The 25309-nt window shown below is 44.7% G+C and overlaps 2 protein-coding genes across 3 annotated transcripts; one reads left to right on the top strand and one right to left on the bottom strand.

Annotated features, from left to right (window-relative positions):
• Positions 1–42: 42 nt before the first annotated feature.
• Positions 43–3481, bottom strand: LOC307080596 (YY1-associated factor 2-like). 2 transcript variants are annotated; one of them, XM_079743370.1, is made up of 5 exons: positions 3369–3478; positions 2845–3006; positions 2406–2531; positions 889–1086; positions 43–689 (listed from the first exon to the last, which is right to left on the bottom strand). In XM_079743370.1, the coding sequence occupies exons 2-5, from the start codon at positions 2868–2870 to the stop codon at positions 455–457; spliced, it is 585 nt and encodes a 194-aa protein (XP_079599496.1). In that variant the 5' UTR covers positions 2871–3006; positions 3369–3478; the 3' UTR covers positions 43–454. The 2 variants fall into 2 exon arrangements, with proteins under 2 accessions (XP_079599496.1, XP_079599497.1); XM_079743371.1 differs by lacking the exon at positions 2406–2531 and having other exon boundaries at positions 3369–3481.
• Positions 3482–3627: 146 nt separating this feature from the next.
• On the top strand, positions 3628–23471 carry LOC307080835 (uncharacterized protein). The gene is made up of 12 exons (XM_079743761.1): positions 3628–3781; positions 4026–4081; positions 4267–4340; positions 6329–6499; positions 6977–7035; positions 10569–10694; positions 11613–11791; positions 12135–12170; positions 15384–15460; positions 16317–16454; positions 22477–23312; positions 23367–23471. Coding segments are annotated over exons 2-11 (1083 nt in total). The 5' UTR covers positions 3628–3781; positions 4026–4080; the 3' UTR covers positions 22699–23312; positions 23367–23471.
• The last annotated feature ends 1838 nt before the right edge of the window (positions 23472–25309 follow it).

Raw genomic sequence — 25309 nt, 5'->3', positions numbered from 1 at the left:
GATGGGCTTCTTAAATGTTGCCAAAGTGAAAAGAAAATCGTGTCAAAGTAAAACAGATTTAATCAACATATCAAGTGCAAACAATCTAACAACATGTGTTAACTATTGTTCAGAGATGACCGCTTCACATTTTTACACAGTGCATATAAACTCATCCTATGAATCCCAATACTCTGACCACCCGTATAAGGAACAATACAATAACTGAACAATCAAACCACTGGCCACTTTGACTCATGGCACAGAAAAAAAACTCAGGATTCCAATCCACTCTGTGGCTTGGGTCAGTTCACTCATCTTAATGCAATAGTTCTCCCACCAAGCGTTCAGTCGATATAGCCCTTTGTGGCTTTGTGCATAACTGAAGATTATTGTATTGGTCGTATGTCCTACAACGAACACGGGAGCTGGGGAATGTGGATCATCCCGAGAGGAGGAGGACTGTAGTGGTGCGTCAGTGGGCGTCCCCGTTCACAGAGGAACCCTCCCCGCGCGGCGAGGACGCCCGGGAGCCCTTCCGCTCCGGGTTGTCCGAGCCGGATCCGCTGTGGCTGTGAGGGTCTGCTGAGGTAGCGGTGGCCGGAGGAGGCTTGGCCTTCTCCTTAAAGTCTGTGATGATGACGGTCAGGTCTCCGACGGTGACCTCCAGATGCTGCGCGCTGCTCCGGTCCACATTTTTCAACCTGGGCCTGATGGGGAAAAAAGACAAGAGGCAGAAGGTTTAGAAGAGGCTGTGTCCAAACTTTCATCATGGGTCAATTTTCAAATCTCTGGCCATCAAAACTATCAGCATTTCCCCCCAGCCGTTTGAGCATTGACGGAAGGCCAAAAATGGAGGGGAAGTGTTGAACGTTGTGCAGAGCATGCCAGGATTTCTTTCCCCATTACCTCATTGTTTTATTGTTGTTCTTTTTAAGCGTCGGCTCTTTGTCGCTCTTCTCTTTCTCTGCCTTTTCTTTTTTCTCTTTTTTGGGTAGTGTAGGTGGTGGTGGTGGTGGTGGTGGTGGTGGTGGTGGTGGCGGAGACGGTAGTGCAAACTGCGGATTTACTTGTTGTGTAACCAGTTGGGGAACAGGCCGTGGCTTTCTGTAAGAGAGATTCACATGACTGGTCAGTCCCCACACTGAGAAGCCTGTATATTTTATTGTGGGATCATATGTCAATACCCCTTTGTACTGATACAAAAACATTGTCCAAACAAGAAATAACTGACAGGCTGGGATTCAAATAGTTGATGCCACCTTATCATTTAGTTAAATCCTAGACATTAGAACCCCATATGCTAGAATTAATGCTTTCAAGTTGAAAACTAACATCCATCCAAGGGGTCAGAAGCTGCAACAGATCTATAGGACACAGAGTTGTCAGATGAAAGATAGCAAAGTGGCTTGTTGGATATTGGTATTAGGATGAGCACCTTCAATTAAAAACAATATGTTCATTTTAAATGTTGTCTGAGCAGAGTCCCTTTGTAGGGATCCGTGTTTAACGTCTGGAGTAGACCCTGGATGCCAAAGAAGAATAGGCTGCTTTTTTGTAATGGAGGTATTTGAACAATACAATAAGAAATCATTCACTGACATTTCATTACTATTCAGTCCATTACAGTATTGGAACCTCAGACTTAACTGATAATCTGATCCTCATCAATTCCCTAATGTTTGTTTACACCCCACAACAGAGCATGAAACAGAACGTGGTTGGTAGGTACACAACTTTAAATAAGAATAAGTGCTTTGACATGGTGCAGTTAGGTTGGAGGTTGGTAAAGCATGGACCTGCCAATGGAAAAGTACCATGAGTCAAATTGCCCCCATCCTTTCGTCACCTAGACTTGTTGACTTCCAATTTCATTCCCAGTGGGAAAGGAATTGGAACAACAGAGGAACTGCAATTTGGGATTACATTCTAGACTGCATGCTTTATTTCAGCAATTCAAGTTTATCCTAGCTTTTCCAACAGTCTGCATACCACCAAAGTGTGTTTTACTCAAGAGCTCTTTAAAACGGTCTCATTGGGGATCAACAAGATTTGGGGAGGTCTTAAATACAAACCGGCATCTTTCGTAAGAAACCATTACTCCAAACTTTCAAGATTGCAATGCCAAATGTGTATAGGCTATATTGTATTGTGTAAATAATGCATTATATAAAATCTTGTGAACAAGAAAAGTTAAGGCATTTTCATCGACTAAATAAAACCTTTCCTGGGTTGTTCTTGTGGACTGAAATGGTTCTGACCTCGACGTCCCCTCCTCCCCTTGTTTACAAAGACACCACAGTAAACATGTGTATAACATAAAACACAGGTTTAAACGAAGGTAACACAGGCTGCACAGGGGAACACCAGGCTCCATCAGACAACACACAACAAACGTCTAATAATGAAAATACGCGCATTCTTACCGAGTTGACGTTCCCTTCCTGACATCACAGATCATACACTTAAAAGCCTCAGCTGTGTTCCTAAACGTGCAGACGCTACAATCCCAGTATCCATCATCGGCGGAGGGCTTGGGTTGCCGCTTCGGCCTTCAAAGAAAACAAAACAAAAAAACAAGACGGACAGTGGAAACTAGTTCTATTAGTAAAATCAAGCAGAACACCCGCGATAAAAATCACTACAAGGACAAGGACACAGCGCCCACTTGGCTGCTGGCTCTCACAAAGTCAATGCATGATGCAAAATGAGCCTTGAATGGGCTTGCTGGCCCCATGAACCAGTCTGCAGGCGCCATGCACCCTGGAGTGGAACAGTTACATCCACTGGCTGTGCGCTCTGCGTACAAATCCTCAAGTCAGGTTTTTTACTATGAAGGAAAAAAAGAAAAGAACATCACCTTACCTCGTGGGACTCCTTTTGTCTCCCATGATATGCTTTTTTTTGTAGTAGTATTATTGTAGTTAAAATTGCTCACGGTGCATGAAACCGACTAGCTGCTCTCAGCTGTCGTAGAAAGTCCACTCTGGACGAAGGACGGTCACGTGGTAGGGGTTTAGCCAATCACTGTTAAGTAAAATCACGACAATCACAACGGCCGTATGTCAGGGATGCAGAGCTTCAGCATTTCAAAAAAGCGAAAAGTGAGAAGCATTTAGAAGATACATATCTCATGTGTTTGCCTTGATGAAACTCCGTATTTATGAAAATATAACTGAGGTTAAACGGCCTATACCTAATTGTGGCAGGCAGAAATGAATTTCAGAGACTGATTGAAAAAAATAAGATATAACACCAAGCCCGTATCAATTGAAACATGGCGCACATTAATGAAAATACTACTTCAAATTGGTATACTTGCCTGCTCTACTTCACGGATGAACCTACCAGAAATGGATAAAGATTGTACCCTGCTATCCTCATCTTACCTTGAGCTTCCGTGTAATTATCAGAATCATCCTCTCAAAAGATCAACAGTGCAACAGCCCTGTCAGTTGAGATTAGGTTGATTTGAGAAATGCAATTATGTGTAATTTTTACTGTACATATAGGTTTACAGTACTGTTGTTTAAAGTAGTTCTGCGCCCACATTTTCAGTTCTGGGTACACACTGAATGTGGTCCCGTTGGAGGCCAGATGGGGGCGGCATCTCACAATGTGTGGGGTAAATGGACCAGCGAAGAAAAACATACTCTTGTTAATCCATGCGAGTGTTTGCAGTGTGTTGTTTATATTTTATTTACATGTTTTCTAGCAACCAGTAACTACAGTGTTGCAAAAAAATAACTAGTAAAATGCATTCCCCAACCATGGTTATGACGTGAGGCTTGAGACGTGATTGGTAAGATACCCTGTTGTTGTGTTTATTGTGCATGATACTGTGAACTTGTTTCCTCGTTTAATTATCGTCAAATAGGCCTAAAGTTACCAGGTGAAATGTGTCCCTTGTACGGACAAGGTCCACTCTCTTTATAACTTTTCACAATGTTGTGGGTTCAAAGGTGTTTGTACACATTTGACTAAATGGAGCCCGCCATCTGTTTGATTATGATTTATAATTGTTTTGGTTGTATTTTGTTTCATAGGACCCTTCATTTGACCCTTCTACTCTGGTATTTCTCTACAGCGCACAGAGAAAGAAGTGAGTGACTATAACCCCTCCACTCTGCAACATATCTATTCAGATTTATGCCTCCCATTTCACTTTTGCTGAACTAACCTAGGTTGTAAGTTTGAAACAAATATATATTAAACCAAAGTAAACTGCTGTAAGTATGTTATTGGCTCATCAGAATCTTTGTTCCTGTTGAATCATTCATTTTTCAGTGGCATATCATCGCGATCAAAAATCTGTCAGAGAGGCCTATGATGAATGCTTCATGCAAACGGATACAAGAGAGGTAAGGGAAGTCCACATTGCTTATCGAAACCAGCACTGCTAAAGAAAGAGTTGCCTTATTTGGAGGCATGACTTGATACAAATTCTGAAGATTGTTCCACAATATAAGCTTGGGATGTTAAACCTCTTACCTATTTTCTGTGCACTGACTTATGTGAAAAACAATTTCTGACATTGGACCAGAATTGAGCAAGAGCACTTCAGCGCTAGCAGTCGCAAAACAGGCTCAGCGTGCCTATTTTTGCCACTGATCGGCTCAGTTATAAATAGACAGGATCCCAACAGATTGATAAAAAAAAAAGTGGGATCTTTCACTTGTTTTGTTATTGCGCATAACCGAGTGTCCCTCGGGGAGAGCTCTCGATAGAATCGAGTTGTTGTAGGAAATCTCCCTATTCTTGAAACCTCAATCCTCCTTCACCCAATCGTTGAGCTAACACTCTGCTACGCTTTCTGTTGTCCAAAACAAAAAACTCTTGCCGGCACTCCTCTCTCCAACTCTCACTCACGTCAACACCATTCTCTTCCTGCATAGTCAGAGCGAGACTTCTTATTGAGCAAGACTTGGTTATCATAATACCATCGTTACTATTGTCTATTGCTGTAAAGTGAGACAGCTTCAGTGCTCTACCTGCTCAACTTGTTGAGCATGTCATGATAATCACCATGGTAAGGGGTTTGATTCCCCATACTCAAATGTTATATTATTTAAAGGTGTTTGACGCATACTAAGAGGCCAGATTTGTCCTTGGTGACTAGGGAGGCGTCCGGCTCATGTGAGGAGCCATTCATTCACGTATCAATTCTAGAGATACAAGCAGGCCAGGTGTCTGAGAATCCCAGACGCTCGAGGCCACAAAAAAAAGCGTAATTCCACGCACATAGCCACAAGGGACCAGCCCTGAGTACACATACGGGTATCCAGGAGGCGGGAGCTCAGCACCATGCTTAGCTAAACAGAGCACATTACGGAGGCCACGCTTGCCCATTATTAAAGTCACAACACATAGCCCAAGGGACCTCCAGACAGGGCATCAGCAGATGCCCAGCTAAGCGTATCTCGACGCATGCCTATACAATTCTCCTCCTTTTGCTTCATAGATATCATACCAAACCTTTACCAAATAAAGTGAGTTAAAAGCGATCCTGACTCTGCGACTTTCTGAAAGAACACGGTAATTTACATATTATACCACCAGGTGTGAGTTTGATTAGCCATTACAAGCCATTTTGAAAATTGGCCTCTTCTGACATAACAAGTGGGCATGTCCGCCTAGATGTATGCCGGATACATCAGTCTAGCAGACCACCCAGTGAACTGTAGCAAACGTTGCTCATCTTTCCAACATACATCTAGGTGGACACGCCCATTTGTGATGTCAGAAGAGGCAGATTCTAAAAACGGCTTGTAACGGCTAATCACACTGACACCTGATGGTATAATGTGTGTTCCAGATGCCTCGGACACCAGCCTTCCGAGTTGCACTTGTGGCGTAACTTGTCTCGTAGCATTTATCCCGTATCCCGTTCGTCTTTGTGATTGTGTCATGTCATCGGCTAGTCATTGTTTATTGTTAGCTACATTCGCCTCTTTAGCACACCAGCTCGAAAACAAACAACACAACTTTACATTGTATTTCACGCACATCAAGACCATGCAATGCATAAATTGGGGACCGGAATGAAGTAACAACGTAATCAAGTGTGTCAGAGCATTTAAAATCGACAATAAAACGACCAACGTGGTACAAATACAAAGAAAATAAATCTCTTTATGGGCGCAGCCATTTTTGTTTGTCAAGTCGCCTCGCTGAACTCGGTATACTCTCAAAATTCCGAGGGGGACCGACCAAAAGGGGCCTTGCCTCCGTGACATGCCTCAAGAAAGCTGGGAGATTTCCCTCTTGCAACTCTGGGAGGCTGCTGTCCGAGGCATCTGTAACACACCATAATATGTCATCTTTCACATCATGGCTGCGGTGCTTCCAGGTGACATTCCAGAGAGTGGTAAACATCGTGGAGAGAAGGGCCACGGTGTCCCGCCTGGAGGGGGACTACAGCCAGGACAGCTTCGCCCCTGACTGGAGCAAGGACCGATACACAGACGAAGACAAGGGCTTCCTCAGCATCCACAGGAAAGCCACCCCATCCCCACCGGAGGTACGGCCATCTTGACTTTACCGTTGTTAATGTTAGAAAGCTCAAGAAGCAGTTCACAACATTAAAGGTGACATATTGTGCGACCAGGTGTGAGTGTGATTGGCCGTTACAAGCCGTTTTGAAAATCTGCCTCTTCTGAAATCGCAAGTGGGCAGGTCCACCTAGATGTATGACGGATAGATGAACAACGTTAGCTACAGTCCACTGGGTAGTCTGCTAGACTGATATATCCAGCACATATCTAGGTGGACACGCCCACTTGTGATGTAAGAAGAGGCAGATTTTCAAAACGGCTTGTAACGGCTTATTACACTCACACCTGGTGGTATAATATGGGTCCTTTAAGAAAGTAAGATATGATCATGCACTTCAGTTTTATGCTGCTGTTATCGATGGGTTTCCAGAGTGTCACATTTAAAGCAACGGTGCATAATACCACAACTTATCTTTTATACATATCGTTTTATGTTTGTTCAGGCTTACTATTGCGGTGAAACCAGAGATGACACTCAATTAAGGCGGCAGGTTGAGATAAGGTAATTTAAACAGATTATTTGTATTTATTGTGTGTGTTGTTGCATTCTTCTTTGAGTTCAAAATGTTTTGTATATATGTGTGTCTGTATATACGCAAAGTGTAATAATAGTATGTATGTATCAATGTATGTATGTATGTATGTATGTATGTATGTATTATATATAACGTTATTACACTGTGCGTGTAATATTCAAACGTGCCACAAGGAGGTGGTAGAGGACTGTATTTTACCGGGTCGAGTTTAACAATTATTTTGGTAGATATGACCTGTGTTCTGAAAAACTAAAACAAGGAGCAGCATCCTATTAACACATTCGGTAATGAGGAATGAGCACATTAGTATTAACCTCTATTGAAAAGCAATGGAATGTCGTTATTGCACATTCATTCGAAACTCCCAAAACAGCAGTATAATTGCTCTGGTAATACAAATGCTTCAGTCAGGAGAGAGGGGCATGAGAAAGTATCAATCATTGTTAAACTTTTCTAAACTCTAAACTAAAGCAGTCCTTGGTTTTGGTCGAGGCGTGGCCCCCCACACAGGGCAGCTCAATTTGGGGTCTCCTAACACACATACCTCTTAGATGGCCATCTTGCCCCAGACAGTTTGAGGTGGCAATAGTTCATGGATCAAGAATTCATGCACCGCCCGACACCACCACCACCACCACACACACACACTCTGCTACCAGGAGCCCCAACAGGACACAAAGGACTGCACTGTCCGGACTCTCTGGGCTAAAGAACCAACCCCCCCGCCCCCCCCGACACACACACACACACACACACACACACACACACACACACACACACACACACACACACACACACACACACACCTAAGGATCTCCACCAAACCTTTTTTGTGCTTTTAAACTACCTCTTCTATCGCTAGATCTCTCTGTTTGATTACTTAAATGGCAATCCCCTGAAAAAGGGGGAATAGCCCCTTCCAAAATGATTCTGAGTTCGAACCATAATGTCCACGTTGCGTGTCACCTCCATCTCTGCTTAAGCTTTGATATAGATTATGCAAGTGAATGGTTTTTGGTTAGTGCTGTTGGATGAGTATCCCCCAGGTACATTTACATTTACATTTAGGGCATTTAGCAGACGCTTTTATCCAAAGCGACTTACAATAAGTGCATTTGTTACAATAAGTACATTTGTCATAAGAAGTGAAACAATATATCGCTGTCGGTACAGTAAAGATGTTCATAGAACCAAGTGCAAGTATTACAATCGCTAGGCTAACCCATTCCCCGTGTAAAGCAGCGATAGCAGCTACTCTTGATGCTACACAATTAAGTACCTTGAATAAGTGCAATGTACAAGTGCCAGGACGTACAACATTCAATGTTGGCTGTGCATTGGTTTCTATGCAGAGTCGAGATGAACTTTGAACAGGTGAGTTTTGAGTCTTTTGCGGAAGCTGGTGAGCGACTCTGCGGTCCTGACATCGGTAGGGAGCTCGGTTCACCACTGAGGTCCCAAAACAGAGAAAAGTTGTGACTTCGCTGAGGTATTGACGGAGAGATTTTACCTATCCGACGTGTGCTTCGGTTAAGGAAGTACTTATACATCCTTTGAATTTTATTCTGAATTGGATGTGCAAAAAGAGAGAGTTTGGAGGAACGGATTCATAAACTTTATTTGACCATTATTAAAATGCCCTTATCCCTCACTTCACCGATGCACGCTTAGCACCATGTGCATGTTTAAGACGGCAAATAACACAAACAAAACAATAAGACAACCAGCCTGAGCAATGGGTGCATTCTGAATGTGTGCTACATTCTTATGGAGACGGCCGCTTCTCAGAGAGACATTTATGCCCCCGAACTAAACCTCTTCAACAGCCCTGTGTCACAGGGCTGAAGGCGGCCAATGCTCCTCTGTCTGCCAGCGCCCCCCCAGATTTACGGCCGGTCAATTGGTCGAACCTGACCTCTGCACGGTGCGTTTTAGAGCGGCACCGCCGTGCCTCGGCCAGGCCCCCGGTCTCAGGGTCCGGACGGCAAAGGTCAGCTCGTTTCCAACGGAAACTCAAGACTTTTCATAGGGCCCAGCGGCGAAAGGTTAACGCATCGTCCTAGCGGGAAAGCGACCGTGAAAACGCTGCTCTCTTGGTCGTAGTGCACCCCCCCCCCCTCCGGTTGTGTGAATAGAGCAACTGCTACACACTAATGCACAAAAAAGTGTCCTATCATAAGCCTCTCGTTAATAAAAGAACGTGTGTCTTTTTGTTCTTGGGGGGGGGTTCCAGACATTAAAGGAGAAACGGTAGATAATGAGTGTATGGGGGTTTGCCATAAGTACAACAAGGAGTTCCTCTTTGAACCATCAAAGCAACCCTTTTGCCAGACAAAGCTGTGTCCCGCGAAGTGTTTTCATAACCCGGCCCTCCTCAATTAATTATCCACGCTACCGCCTGTATGGCCGGCACTGGTAGAAGCACACTGGGTATCTTTAGTTTCTTTCATAGTTATGCTACAAAATAGTATGACTGAGATTAGGTACTGACCGAATGTTTCCTAATGTTTTGGTTGGTTTTCTTGAGATTAAGCTTCAGATTTTAAAGTGTTCTGGACCAAGTAATATGTATTTTACGGTTTTAATTGTTGTCTTAAGGAAAGCACCCTGTAGTTTGCCTGAAGTTAAGGACTGACTGTGTAAAGGGTCTCCTCAGAATAAGACCACCCTTTAGTTGATCCTATATCGACACGTCTGTTTTTGTTTGAGTTTTCCTTCGTCAATAGCACTGTGGTGTTGGTTTTACAGGAGTGCTGCAGCAATGCAACAATGGCAATTAAGTTTCTCCTGCTAAATGCAGAGCAGAGCGCTGGCTACTTCAAACAGGCCATAAGTCATAAAAGGTTGAGGTCTAGTTAGGCCTGTTCTTTGTTTGGGGATGTGGCGCAGGTTCAGGGGTAGGTCAGCAGGACCAGGTGCTGCTGGTTCATTTATACCTCTGCTACTCTCCAGCTTGTTGCTGAGGTATCACAGGGTTGGAGCGTTTGAATATTTAACCGTGAGCAGGTCGCAACCGAGGGCTTAAGCACAAAGTTCAATGGACTTGACAGGAAATGATTTAATATGCAAGTGGTCTCATTAAAACGTTCAAAGCTATACTTTTATATTTTATCAATTAAGACTACAGCTGAGTAATCAACAAACCATAATCAGCCATTGTTGATTTGTCTTTTTGCATATTCCATGATTTGAAATTGAAATAGCATGTTGGAATCCACTCCGTTGATTGCTGAATTGTAAGTTAAAGTACCCCTCTAGTCTCTCTGTAACTGTGTGCCCACACAACCGACCATTACATCAATACACTTTCTCTGATGGTGTGAACACGGAGGTTGAAACACCCAACTTTGATGTCGGATCAGTAGTTTCATAATTATTCTATGTATTGTTGTTCTCCTTTTAATGCTGTCCATAGCCGTTACCATGCCTGTAGCTGGTTTAAAGCGGTGTCTAAACTGAACTGAGTGACAATTTGTCTGTTTGATCCGGTCCAACCCAGGAGCCGTGGAAGAACCTCCCCCGATCTGGGACGGAAGACGAGGGGGAGGCCGTCCGATCCGACGGGGCCACGCCATGGCCGGGGGTCTCGGGTCGTCCTACCCTCCCTTCTATACGCCAACCGGGGGTACGTCCTGCTTTTGGGGGGATTATTTATTATCACACTCATTTTTTAACCGCCTTTGTCGTCGTTGCGTTTATTTGGACCACGTTATGATGCACTATTTTTAACAATGCAATAGAGGGTAGTGGGATGGGTTGACCAGACGGAAATTTAATGCGTTACAACCCTAATGTCTGCAGCCTGACTGGAAGCGTTGCTCGTTAAGATAGGACTGCTTCTTAATAATAAAATATAATAATAATAATAATGTATCTAACCCTGTATCTGGTTTTAAGTGTGGATTCTCATGCTCCCAACAGACAGTGTCTGATCTTTTTGTTATTTAGCCTTCCATGCTTGAAATTGGACCTCCTTTCTTGGAAGCCCGGCCCTATAAGTCTGCCACTTTTTACATATTTGGGGTTCCACTTGAAAGCAGAATGACCCTTTTAGATGGATCCATTATTCACTCTGCAATGTCTTTCTCTTCCTGCATGAAATACACACACGGTTCATAAAGTGGCACACTCTATTTAAATTGAAAGCATTAATGTTCACTTAATTGTATCAACAGTGAAGCAGCAGTTAATTAAATAATACAAAAAAATGGATTTTTGACAAATACCTAAAACAATAAGAACAGTTGGGCTTGCAATAGAAAGCAATACCTTATGACTTGCACACATACTGCATGTGGCTTAGAGCCTAAATATACCTATTCCGCAGAAGATGGCTGTGAAAGGCTGAGAATCCTGATATTCTAAAACAAATGTATGCTACACGTCTTTGAGATACAAACCTAAATGGTAAATCATACCCAGGTATATTGTGATCTCGGCACAACTGTTCCATTTCTACTTGATTCCACCATCCTGTGTACGTCGTCCGCTCAGAGGAAGATGGGCCGTGCTCCCCTTCATGTCCTTCCGGTTTTCCCTCCAGCCAGGACAATAACGGCTACAAGAGACGGGACTCGCGTCATCCTCTCTGGGGGAGATCGCTTGTGAGGAGGGACCCCCATGCATCCCTGCCTGCCTCACACGCAGGGTTCGAAGGCCGAGGCAGAAGCTTCTCCCCGGACCAGGAGAACTCCTACACCTACCAGCAGCTCCAGCAAAGAAGTAGGTCCTACCTTTGAATAAAAAAATCACAGTTTGTTGTGTGTCCTGTGTAGCTTAGTTAGTACTACTGCTCAGTGGTATAAACACTGCCAGAGTTATGTTTCGGTTCCCGTCTTTCCTGCCCACGCTAAGAATGCTTGCACTCATGTATTGCACGTTTTGGATGAAAGCATCCATCAAATGTAATTTATTATATACATATATTGTAAAAAAAATGGTTGGTTTCTACAACCGACTACACTGTGTGTCGGCCCACTTATTCTTTATAGGGATTAATAATTAATAAATTTACTATCCTTATTGTTGTGTGCGATGGAGAATGACTGTGATTGTGTTCTTGCAGGGAAAGAACAAGACAATGGTCACTACTGGACCTCTGGTAAGTTGTCAAAGGAGAAATCCGGTGTAAAATGGATTTAGGATATGTTTGGTATGATAACGAGTTGGAATGTTCGTTTTGGAGCAAAAAGTGCATATAGACACATTCTTCAGTTGGCTGTTTTTAGCCGATTCTATCAAAACGCTATAAACTTGGAACGATAGGGGCATCTGTTATGGTAAAAACTAAATCGCTATTTTAAACCACTTAAAAGGCTAGAAGTAGCCCGAAACTTCTTTGGTAGTATAATAAGGGTCTTAACATATAAAACGAGGCATTGATAACTTAAAATGTATTTAATTATTTATTAAAAAGGACATTTTATGCACACAATACCATCAGCAGTTCACCCGTCGACGCCATCTTATTTTGATAGATTGACCAACACAGAGATTGTGACATCCATCAACAACGCGCAAGCTCTGTGTTTGCCAATCCACTCGAGTCTTAAAAACAAGATGGCGTCGACGGGTGAACTATTGATGGTATTGTGTGTATAAAATATCCTTTTTAATAAACAATCTTTACACTTACAAAGTTATCAATGCCTTGTTTTATATGGCAAGACCCTTATTATACTACAAAAGAAGTGTTGGGCTACTTCTTGCCTTTTAAGTGGTTTAAAATAGCGATTTAGTTTTTACCATAACACATGCCCCCATTGTTCCAAGATTATAGCGTTTTGGTAGTATCGGCTAAAAACAGCCAACTTAAGAATGCGTCTATACAGGCTTTTTTGCTCCCAAGCAAACATTCCAACTCGTTATCATACTAAACATATCCCAGATCCATTTTACACCGTTTTTTTTCTTTTAATACACTCTCATCTTGTAATACAATGTGATACGAAGGCATCTTAGGTTTCTGAAAAGGGTTTGTACGTCAGTTAGCATCATGTTCTGTTGGCGCTTATCCACCATTTTGAGAGGAATCAAGAGAATAGCTGTGGCAGTTTGAAATGCAACAATTGTCTCCCCATCATGTCAAATCGTTTCAAAATAATAACTTAACAATGACCAAAAAACATTATGCCAACACAATAATTAAGATTCCTATGCTCCCAATATAACAGAGGACATTGTGCTGTGACCTTGCGTTTCCAGGGTTATGATCTTCTATGTTTTATGTACTACCATGTAGTACGAATATCCTCAGCCTCTCAGCAAAAGAAGGTACCTACATTCATACTTATTGGTTCCGGCATGAGCGTTTTTCCCACTCTGTGCACGCCTGTGTTTCGGGGAGACTGAATGGCTTCATTCATGGATCCTCAGGCTTGTAGGAATGGAGGTGCTGCTGATGAAGCATCTGTTTTGGGAGGTGGGGTGGGGGCCAGGGCGCTGAGGTGTGCTTGGCCCCCTTTTAAGATGTTAATAAACGCCACACCGAGGTTCTACACTGGGAGAAGGAGAAGCTCTGGTTTTTATTGAGGTGTGTCGCCTTCAGATCCACAGGTTGACCTCGGTGACTAAGTCGTTTGTGCCCTGCCTTAACAGATGGGTTTGAAACCATGTGTGCAGGCCTGTAATTGTACCCATTTTTGTGGGGTTTTCAGTCTTTTCACAAGCCCTTGAACCAGTGACCTACGTAGAAACACATGGGCGCAGATGGGTCAGTATGTCTTAGGTTAATGCCGAGCCGATGTCGTGAAGGCTTGCACTCTGAGGGTTACAGGTGGAGGCTTCTGAGCACCACACTGAATAGTTTATGTCCTCCATCCCCTTGGAAGATGCAATAAAAAAGCGCTACAAAAGAGTTGTCCCTCCCCTCCACCTCCACCCATTCATCTGCAACACTAATTAGGGCCAAACATCAAAGGCCGCTGAACATGGGACCCATCACCATACACACCAAGCTCTGGTTAAAACATCTCTTTGATAGTGGACCACACACCAAAGAACTAACCAATTGGATACTCTGGAGCTGATGAATAATGCGCTTTATTGTCCAGGTGAACAATAGGTATTAATACCAAATGGTTTGTATCACTAAAATAGTAACTTGACTCAGAGTACCAATGCAAATATAATGATATTCATTTGTCATTATGTGGTCAGAATGTCTTATTTCTAGAATGTTCTTATGTCATATCTAAAGTAGAGGGTGAGTACAGTTTCAAAACTTCTCACCCACTGTTCTTAATGGCTGTTGGCAGCTACCTTGCTATTGGAAATATCATCTTTCTCACTGTAGAAGGATGTTTTGAAATCTTTTGATAACTCTTTCACTCAGTTTGTTGAGTGACAAGTCATTTCCCCCCTTCATGATGGTGGTTTTATCTTTCTGAAGATGAAATAGTCACAATGAACTGCCAAATGTTTTTATACTCACCCCATATGGCTGAAATCAAATAAACGGACTGACTTTACTATTGGTGGTGTTCATTCAGCTCTCACTTGACTAAGCTAGTATGACAGGTAAAGGACCCAGATTGGCATATTGTAAACACAAACACAGTCCATGCAATGGGAGCTAGCCATCTCTATAACTGAGTGCTAGTAGAGTAACAACCCAGCATGTCCAGGATTCTACATATGGACCGACTGTATATGCATCGCAGTGTGAGTTATGAGCAGCTGGCTGCAAATTTCCTCAGTGTATGTAGGCTAATCCAGGTTTGAGTGTTTTTTATCCATTGTTTAATTGCGAAGTAAAGTTGTTTTTTTTTCCTAAAACGTCTATAGAAATATGTGTGTGTGTGTGTGCTAGACATTTAACACTCAACTTTTGTACATCGATAATTGCCTTTTAATGAGAAATATGGGCCTGATTTTAGTTGTTGTGTTGGATGCAGCATCTCCATTTATATTTGATATGGGAGTACTGTAGTCTTTTGGATTTGCATATTTTCAATCTGTTTGTATTTTTCTTTTCCGAGTATCGCCCCCGGGATATGAGCATCCCCATTTGAGAACCACTGGTTAAGACCACGACTTGGCAGCAAGCACCGGTCTCTAGCTGTCCAACAGCCCGTAGCATTTTGTCTTCCTTCTGCCCCTGCTGCGCCAAACCAAGTGATTGACAGCTATGGCTCACGCACAAACTCGATTACTGCCGCCTATAATGTTTCCATTATGGCCCCGAAATTAAACAATGCCGGTCAGGAACATTTGTCAACATTTCCCCGACGTCCATTTGCTCCGAATTATCTCCACATTTCTGTTGAGCCATTTTGTTTTTCTTCCTGTGTATGTGCTGGCTGTGTTTCCTCAGAAAGGTCCAGAGCCTCATCGAGACACAATTCCAACAGGCCCGACAACACAACATCACACGGCTCTGCGGTGTCCAAGGTGGGTGGGTTGGTTGTTGGGTGGGGAGACAAGCACACTATGACATGAGCTACTCGGAGGTCGCAAACATGAAACCGGCCTCCATTTTGGTTTAACCGACCGGAAAACTTTGCGTCTTCCGGAGTTGTCCGGGGCTGAATAACACGGTGGGCCTTTAAATCATTGGTCTGGAACACCATTAAAACTCCCCGAAACACTTCTTGCTCGGTGTGGTGAATACAATTTGCTACAGATGATTGTGTTCTATGTATTGGGTTTTACTGCCCACCGCAGGACGTTCAGGTGAATTAACAGCACCCGCCCGGCTGTGGTGTTGGGTGATGGTCACATCGGAAAGGGGATTTACCGGGCGTGACGACCAGCGTTTCAGCAGAAGGAAAGGAGAATGGGAGTCACCAGGGAAAGGGGACACGAGCGGTCCATGAAACTAGAAGTGCTTATTGGACTAAAATAACATGCATCGACCAGTTCGATTTAAGCAGTTACACGAGTGCTACTTTGAATGCGTAATGTGCAGAGATGAAAGCAATTTCAATGGGCTTTAAAACTTAAAGTTATTGAACTTTACTTTTCCCCTCCACCAATTATAAATCCTGCTGATTAGCGCACTCGTGTGACCTGAGCGTTCACTGGCCTCCGGGAAACCTTTTGATCAGGGGGTCAGTACTGCGAAACACACTCCAACGCGCTGCTGTGTGACATATCCCAACACACGGCAAACACAGGAAACTTAACTAAACTCCTCACAGGGCAAAGGCAGGGCTCCCTCACAACATTCGCCCGGCACTTTGAAATCTGAACCAGTTTTCTAAACCCTGTGACCTGAGCTCTAACCCTCGACCTTTGACCTCGCCAGGAGAGCGTCCCCGTGTCCGTGGTGGGTCCGCCGGAGGTTCCTCCGTCCGCAAGCCCTGAGGGGAGCCCCGCCCCCACGGAGGATCTGAAAGCCCGCCGGGCCCAGGCCATCACCAAAAAGGCTCTGGAGATCGAGGAGGTAAGGGTGTTCGCTCGGTGAAGGGCCTGCTGAATCGAGTTTGAGAGTGTGAGAGAGTGGTGGCTTTTTCACGGCAAGAAGGACATAATGAGGTTTCAATATATTCAAGCTTTTACTTCTGAATCTCAATGCTCGCCTGAACATGGTGCTACCGGTTTGTACTTCTTAAGCGCTGTGCGAGGAATCATTTTGTTGTTATTATTATCATTATTTCTAAAGACCGTTCCTGTATTCAATTGAATGCATCAGTACTACAGAATCAGGTAGTCGTTATTATAATGATTCCAAATAACCTTCCTTTCCCAACCTTTGACACGTTATGGTACACAAAACAGAAAAGCGACAACACGTGATGTGATGCTAAATCTGCCAGGAGCGAGTTTATCCTCAACAACCCCTGCCTTTCACATGGTTGCCTCAAAACCAATGAAACGCAGTCACTGGCAGCCTGCTCCCTCATGCAAACTCCTAATTTGGGCGGTGGAATCGTTGCCGTTGAGAGGGCTGATGAGTCGGCAGAACGCTCTTAATTAACCACAGGTTGCGATGCCCTCCTCGCGGCGGTGCTATTATATTGTGTGACGACCCCTACAGCTGCAGCGCGGCCCGCTACAGTACCACTTATCTCTTCCCGTTAAAAGCGGGGAAGAATCGGCCCCGCGGGGCCCATGAGGGGCCACCCAACGAGGGCCTACGTCTCTTGGCACCAGCGTGCGTTATGCTCAGTGTGCCGTTCCCCAACCAGAATACAGTTGTGGTGTGGCGAGGGCCACACCACACAGACGCACGCACACACGCAGAGACACACACACACACACACACACACACACACACACACACACACACACACACACACACACACACACACACACACACACACACACACACACACACACACACACACACACACACACACACACACACACACACTGATCCATCACATCCCTGGAAGGCAGCCTTGCGTCGAGAGAGGTTTAGTGGCTTATTGCTAGAGTGAGAGATGGACAGACGTCTGCATCACATGTCCGCTACCGGATGGATTTCATTCTCATTCTTTTTTCTTTTCTTTTTTTACAAGGAAACACAACCTCAAATACACAGCATTGACCCAGAGCAACCCTTGTGTCCCATAGGGCTATTGGAGGGCGATGTGAAAATCAGAATATCTTCTCCTAACAGTGGGAACGTATACGTATTGAAGGCTGCAATCACACTGAGGGGCCTGATTCGTACCAGTGGGGAGAAGGATGGTTCAGGTTGACCGACAGAAGGGAAACTCGATACCTGAACCAGGCAAATCAGGCCGGAGGAAGTGAACGTACGCAGAAAGAGAAGTACACCGAAACACAAAAGCAAGCTGATTACGCTATTGCAGAGGCTGTGGCTATCCCAGCCCTGGCTAAGTGCCTGGTAGTGATTTACAGAGTCCATTCATTATTTCAATCAGCGCAAATGAAACAGATCCATTTTAGCTATTAGCCCGCTCTCTGTCGAGAGGTCCGGTTTGCAGCTTGAGTGATTAAAATGGCTCTTTTAATATCCCCTAATGTGTACCAGCCGTTCACTCATTACCCCACTTCCCTTGTTAGGCCGGACCCCTGCCTGCATAGCCACTCATTTGAGCAGAACTCAAGTGTGTGTGTGTTTGTGTGTGTGTGTAATCTTTATCGGACCCTCCCCTCCAGGCTCCACTCCATATCCCAGCTCACAAACACACATCTCTTGTCTGTACCCCCGTTATTTAGTAAGTCCACAAACATCCGATCTGGGTGGTTGCCCCAGTCATGGACCCCCAGTGTTGCTGTATCTCTGGGGCTTCAGGCCCGTGTGTGTGGCCCCCACTATCAGCCCCGGGATCAGCCTATGGATCAGCAGTCACATGGGGCGAAACCTTCCCACAGCCTTTCCTACACACACACATACACACGCCCACACACCCACTGTAATGGCAAATTACAATATACGTAGTCTAATTGCGTGTAGTGGACATTCAAATTCCACACAGACACACACACACACACAAGAGGACACACAAACAGTCGCACAAGGACTCGCATACACCAAGCCCCAGTGCATTCTTCCTGTTTTTGTTTTTCTTCTGTATTTTAACTGACATGGGAGTGGTATTCACCAAACCCTAGGGCTACAAGGCCCCTCTCCCCTTCTGACTTCAAAGAATAAATAAACGGTTTATGGGCACACGAGGTGAAAATGTAATCAATGCCGGTGCCAACGGTGGATTGAGAGAGGCTACAGAGAGACTTTGTTTTGAAAGATGGCAAACACAATCAGTGCTACGTGCTTCAGTGTGCGTGTGCGTGCTTGTCGGCTTGCGTTTGTGTGCGCGGGTGGGTAGCAGTATGCACACGGCATACTTTAGTCTCGTTTAACCCCTCGCAATCGGTTACAGATTCCCCTCGCGCTACACTCATCCTCCGTCCAAACGAAACCTTCCAACTCTCACTGGGCGCAGCAGGGAAAGTCACACCCTCTTCCACGACACCTCGTTACTCTGACTTGAACCGGGAAAAGCTCCCAGTCGACTCGCTCGTAGCTGCTGGAACAAACCCGGCCCCGGGCTCGCTCGGCCACACGGGCCGTGAGCAGCTTTGCGGTCGTCGCCGCCACCGCCGCCGCAACACTGTCATTATGTGCGAGGTCACGGACGCGCTCGGCAGCGTCTCCAGACGTTGGAGGAGATGGCGCAGCCCAAACATCTTCCACCGCCGGGGTTATTTGCGTCCTCCCGGCGGGTTCGCGCCCCTCTCGGCCCCGCCCCCTGAGTGCGAGGACGCCGCGTGTTGCTTTTGCTTTTGTTATGTTTCTCCGATGTCCCGCCTTCTCCCAGGCTTGAGGAGGAACAGCAAGGCGTTGCCGGTCGTTTTTGGTTTTGTTTTGTTTTAGTTGACCTGTGAATCACTTTTGCAGGTATTTGTGAGGCCAATGTTGGGTCGTCTTTTTCTTTGTTTTCTTACAAAAAAATGAGTGGTTTGCTTCAGTTTCGGTTGGCTGCTTGTCAGACAAATCAAGCAAAAGCACAAGGTCAATGTAGGCTTTTATCCTGCGATTTCCATTGGCAATTATTTGTGATATTCAGGCTGAATGGTAAATACAGAAATAGTTAAAAAAAAAACGAAAATTTGAATCGCCTTTATCAGTAACAATACTGTGATTTAAACTCCAGACAAAGACAACCATTTCACCAGCGCCGCTGGATGCCTCCGACTGGCTCAGAGGAGACAGAGTGTTGCATCCTTACTCACTTAAACAGGTTTCACGGTTTTTCCCGTTTCGTTTTGAGTTTCATCCCAGGAGCCGTGACATTGGATACATAAATGCGTCTCTTTGTCTGTCTCGACCGGCGCACTTCTGTCTCCTCCTGACTGACGCGCTGCGGAATGTCAGGGTGATTCAGGGATGCGGGAGGGAACAGATTGGTGTGTGTGTGTGTGTGTGTGTGTGTGTGTGTGTGTGTGTCAGACAGATCAACATGCTGGAGCTGGTTCATCCGGGGTGCCATCAGGGTTGTAGGGTTGGTTGGGGAAGTCGGACGGGAGAGAGGGGAGAGAGGAGGAAGGGGGAGGGAAGGTCTAGGATGGGAATTCAAGAGAGCTTCAGACTTCCAAGGAGGCCAGAGGGACCACGTCTCTCTCGCCCTCTCTCTCTTTTACTTCCTCTGACATTTAATTGGCATGTAGAGCAGTGAAATGTAGCCCAACTCATTCCCCCCCCTCCCTCTTTGGGAGAGCATGGCAGACTGTAGTGTTATTATTCAGATTCTCATCTACCTGTGTCTAGTCCTCGAATCTGCACAGCTGTAGACATAGAATGTCAGCGGGTTCAAACAGTTTTACGGTTGCCATTATAGTCAATTCAATTAACGTTTTGGGGTGTTCTTCGATTTGGTTTTAGCCACTTGGCAGTGATTTTCACCAAAGGCGTCTTACATAATTTTGTTGTCGAGACATGCCAATGAACCCGTAGGTGATTGGCATCTTGTTCCAGGATGCCTCACTTACACACACTGGGGTTTGAACTCAGAACCTTTCAATTAGGAGTCCAACGTTGATTCTTGAGTCTTCCCGGCAGTGAAGCAAACCATACAATATCAATGACTGTACTTTTAATATAACACTGTCATACCCTCATACTCCATTTCCCGGCGTAAGCAAACCCAGAAGCCGTCAATGAACTTGAAACCAGTGCACATAATAAGGAGTTAGGCCTGGGTCCGGAGGTAGATGCACGCAAGTCACCTCCTCTACCCATGCAGTCATCAAATTTACTGTCCTCCTGACGGGAATGAGGCCGGGCCGTGGTTAACCTCAGCTCCCTGTGTGACCCTGGCAGCGCCCGCAGCAGACCAGTCCTCTGCTGGTCCCTCACACACGTCGGTCAGATCCTGAGCCTTGTGTGTGTGTTTCTTTCTGTCTGTTTCTGTCTGCTTTTGAGACGGATGAGTCGTTCACTTTTGTGACATATTGGAGGGACTTGTTGGTTGAGCTTAAATGATTCAGCTCTGATCAATATATACAAATGAATTACTTGCAAGCATTTATTTAGATTGTATTAACGTTTGCTTGTATTATAGTCCCAAGAAAGAAATGCCACCTGGTTATTTAGTGGGAATACTATCGCCTAGTCATTTAATCCATAAGTATAGGTCATAATGTTATATGGTTAGCTTTGACATGTCAAAGAGGATACAAGTGAAGAAATATTGAGTCCTTCAATTGCAACAACTATATGACCATTTGTTTTTTAGTTGGCAAAAAAATATTTCTCTCCTTTTAGCAATTATTCATTGGTCGACTTGCTTATTACTATTATGTAAGTCAATACACATTATCCCAAGCTACTACAACTGCCACTTACAGTAAACATCATCCTTTCCGATGCATGTCATCATTGAGCAGGTTGGGGTTAAGAACCCGATACACTTAAAACCAAACCGCTATTGACGCAGTCACACCACGTGATTGTTAGCATCTCGTCTCAACGTGACTGGCGTCATCAAACAAACTGCCCACACATCGTAGTCAGTTGAACAGCACTTCGAACACACCGATTTTGTTGTTGATGGTGAGTACTTCATTTACAGCGCATATCGGGGCCTTTGGGCGTTTGCGCTCGGACATGCGCTGTGGTCATTGGGGTTTGAACCCAGTACCTTTTGGGCTGTGCGTCAAACACCCCTGCCACATATAGACTTTAAGTCTGGCCTCAGCCACGGTACAGGTGACCTCTTCAGGACCCCGCCCTTCCAGACGGCTCCCTGGCTCTAAGGCCTTCTGATTGGGCGGTGTGAAAGCCAGGCCTGACCCTAGCCTCTAGCGAGCATCAAATGCAGGGCTGGAGCATAGCCCCTCCCCCCTGTGCTCCCTGCAGGTGAAAAAGGTTTAGTGGTCTGGCACCTGGGCCGATAATACAGAGGTTAACAGCCACTTTGTTCAGGCAGTAAAACGGGAAAAAAAAAGCGGGGGGGAAAGAGACCCCGAAGCACTGAGTAGGACCTGGGAGCTGGGTGTAATGTTGCGAGGGAGAACACAGGGGCGAACGCACCACTCTGACACCTCCTCACCCTCGCTCTCGCCGCTGTGTACGGCCACAAGCTCGGACACGCAACCACAACCGCACGTACACCCCGACGCATTCAAACACCTGTTTGGTGGAACACCCTCCTCGGCTGGAATGGGTTCGTTAAGTTCACAGAGGAGGCGTTTGGAATGGAGAGCAGGCATCTGGAGAGGTGTGTTCACAGCTTGTGGAACTTATCGTTCCCATGTTCACACACACAAACACACTTATACACATGCGCGCACAAACACACACAAATGTACACAAACATGCACACACACTCACAATCACCCACACACTCGCACACACAGGGTGTTCTTAGATTATGGTCTGAGTGCGCCTTGTGTGCCTAAAAAAAGCGTTATTATGCATTATTACTGTATCATCAATAGCACTTCATCAGTTCCATGATTGTGATGCGTCCCGCTCTGTGTCCTGCCCACAGCTCTACGAGCGGGAGTGCCAGACGTTTGGCACGGTGGTGAAGCTGCTGGTGGAGAAGAGGCCCAGCCTGGAGGAGCCGCTGCAGGCCCCGCTGAGGGCCAACCTCCTGGAGCTCAAGCAGCGCTGCCTGGACGACCTCAGGCACTTCATCAAGGAGCTGGACCAGCTAAGCAGCGGCAGTAGGGCCGCGGGGTCGCCCACACCTCCGCAGATAACCGCCTGAGGACCGTGGTGTACTCACACAAACATGCACACTGTGTGCATTCCGTGTGTATCAGGGCAAGAGTACAGTGGGGAGTGTGGAGGGACTACAGACTGATATTCGGTGCCATTTCCTATTGTTATGTACAGTTGCAGTTAGGGTTGGGCATCGAGCATCAATTAGAACCAGGACTAACATTCCGGTTCTCCCGGAATCGTTAAAATTTTAAAATTTCGATTCCTAGTTTCGATGCCCAGTCCGCCGACCGGAAGAAGAAGCCGCCGAAAACTAACGAAGAAGAAGCTTCCGGAGAAGACGCGAAACTGTTTATGCTCGCGTAAACATGGAAACTGTGCGGCGGCGCTCGAAAGTGTGGCTTAACTTTAATAAAATAAATGACAAGTCGGCTCGGTGCAACACTTGCAAAACGATTATATCGTGCAAAGGAGGGTGTACAACCAACATGATTAAACATCTCCAGGGTCATGGTGTAGAGATAACAGCGTGCCCCGTCTTTGACGCGCTGCGCCGGCCTTCCTCCGTTGCTTCATCCTCCGGATCCGACTCTCACCCTAGCACCGCACTATCGGGTAAGTAACGAATATGTTTTATGCCAACATTGAGGCAGCTAACAAGTATTATCTATCACTATTTTCTTGATGGACATGGAGCTCTGCTGTGACTCACAGCAGAGCTCTATGTCCATCAAGAAAATAGTGGAGAGAGAGCTGCAGACATACCAGGAAATTCCACCGGCCATTATGTGAGGACCATGCTGCATGGTGGTGGAACCAACGAAAGACTTATCCTTTGCTGGCAGATCTTGCTTTCTCATATTTATGCGTTCAAGCTTCATCTACACCCAGTGAACGTGTGTTCTCCACTGCAGGAGACACTATCTGTCCAGAACGCTCACGCATACTGCCTGAGAAGGCAGATATGATCATTTTCCTCAACAAGAACTGTTTCTGATTTTATACTGTACCTGCTGCTAATCTGGGCTAGGTTGTACAAGTTGCTCCTCTTTGTTTGTTCGATATTCTGCACCAGGTTAGCCCATCAGTGGGAGCTCAGTTACATGTTTAAGTACCTGCAGGATGTCTAAATGTGAAGTTTTCAAAAATAAATTAAACTCGTTAATCTTGTGAAAAGTGTACCTCTGTGAAAAGAGAATTCATAACATTTATATTCATTTCATAGATTTGATATTTTTATACTAGTTGAAAACAGCCCTGTGCGAAATTCAAAATGAAGTTCATAAAAAGTAAAAATTTCATAGAATTAAAATTCATGGAGAAGTTCAGACCATTTCATCCAGAAAGACCTCTGGTTAGCTAGCTCATTTAAAACATGTAAACTTTTTTGACCCTGCCTCTTAAGAGAATCGGAATCGAGAATCGTTAGGAACCGGAATCGAAACGAGGAATCGGAATCGGAACCGGAATCATTCAAATTCAAACGATGCCCAACCCTAGTTGCAGTACATAAATAATGTTTGTTATTTTTGGGTTGTTGAGGAAAGACACAAAATCGAAAAGTGGCGTTCACTTTTCGATTTTGTATTGCTTTGTACAAAGTAAGCGGCACAAAAAAATGATGTTCAACGCCTGTGTCTTGGGTGAAGCAAACCAAACAGTTTTATTTTTATGCCAATGTACATTCCAATTTGTATGTTATTCTATTCCTATTTTTCGATTTACCCCTTCTGTCCGGTGTAAAACGTAGCATACACATAAAGTATTCCAGATTTTCTGCCTTGGCAAATATTGTTGACATTGCTTAGATTCAAATTGTATAGGCAAGATTCTAAGATATAGCTCATATAGTTCCTATATATAGGGGCTATTTGATGCAACTTTGTTAAAACAATTGATGTTATAAATGATAATAAATTTGTGTAACATTTATTTGTATGTTTTCTTTCATCTTTCAGACATTCGATTGATGGGAAACCGTGGTTGAGGTCATGATATATATAGTTTTATTACAATTATTAATCTTCGCCTTATATTCCAGTTTGTACATTTGTACAGATTACATTGATTTGTTTACAATACAAATGACCCTTAAATACACCCCACAGCCAGGCTCTAATATTACATACAAAGTTTTTCTGGGGGGAAAGATACACAAGCTCTTACAGAAGCAACACATTAGGAGCATGGGCCATATTTATTTATGGATTGAACACCGTGATGTAAAAATAGCAATGGGCCAGCTGTTTCATAATTTTGTCTTTCGACTACAAAACAGGTCTTCAAACGGGGGGGGGGGGGGTATAAAAAATAGCCATTTTGTTTATTACCTCTACAATATTTACATTCATATCTGTAATGTTAAATAACAATCTCGACTGACCTCTAAGTTATGCCTCATAAATATGCATGGCTCTGAATTACCTTGACCCGGATGACTCGTTTTTTGTAATGCTTCAAAAGGAAACTTGCTTGAAAGAAACGTGGATGTTCACTTTTTGCTTTTTATTCAACGGATCAATAATGTGAGTGCTGTTCATTAATGTAGCATTAACTGAGTCAAAAAGTAACCAGGCAGTTCAGGCAAATTCATCAGTGGCAACGATAGATGGCGAAAAGTGGCGGAGAACTCCCTCAAATGAGAAGCGTTAACGACA

Source organism: Pollachius pollachius, assembly GCF_949987615.1.
Source record: "Pollachius pollachius genome assembly, chromosome: 9".
Classification (NCBI taxonomy): Eukaryota; Metazoa; Chordata; class Actinopteri; order Gadiformes; family Gadidae; genus Pollachius; species Pollachius pollachius.
Note: the sequence above shows the minus strand (reverse complement) of the source record. Positions and strands in the feature narration are given on the sequence as shown.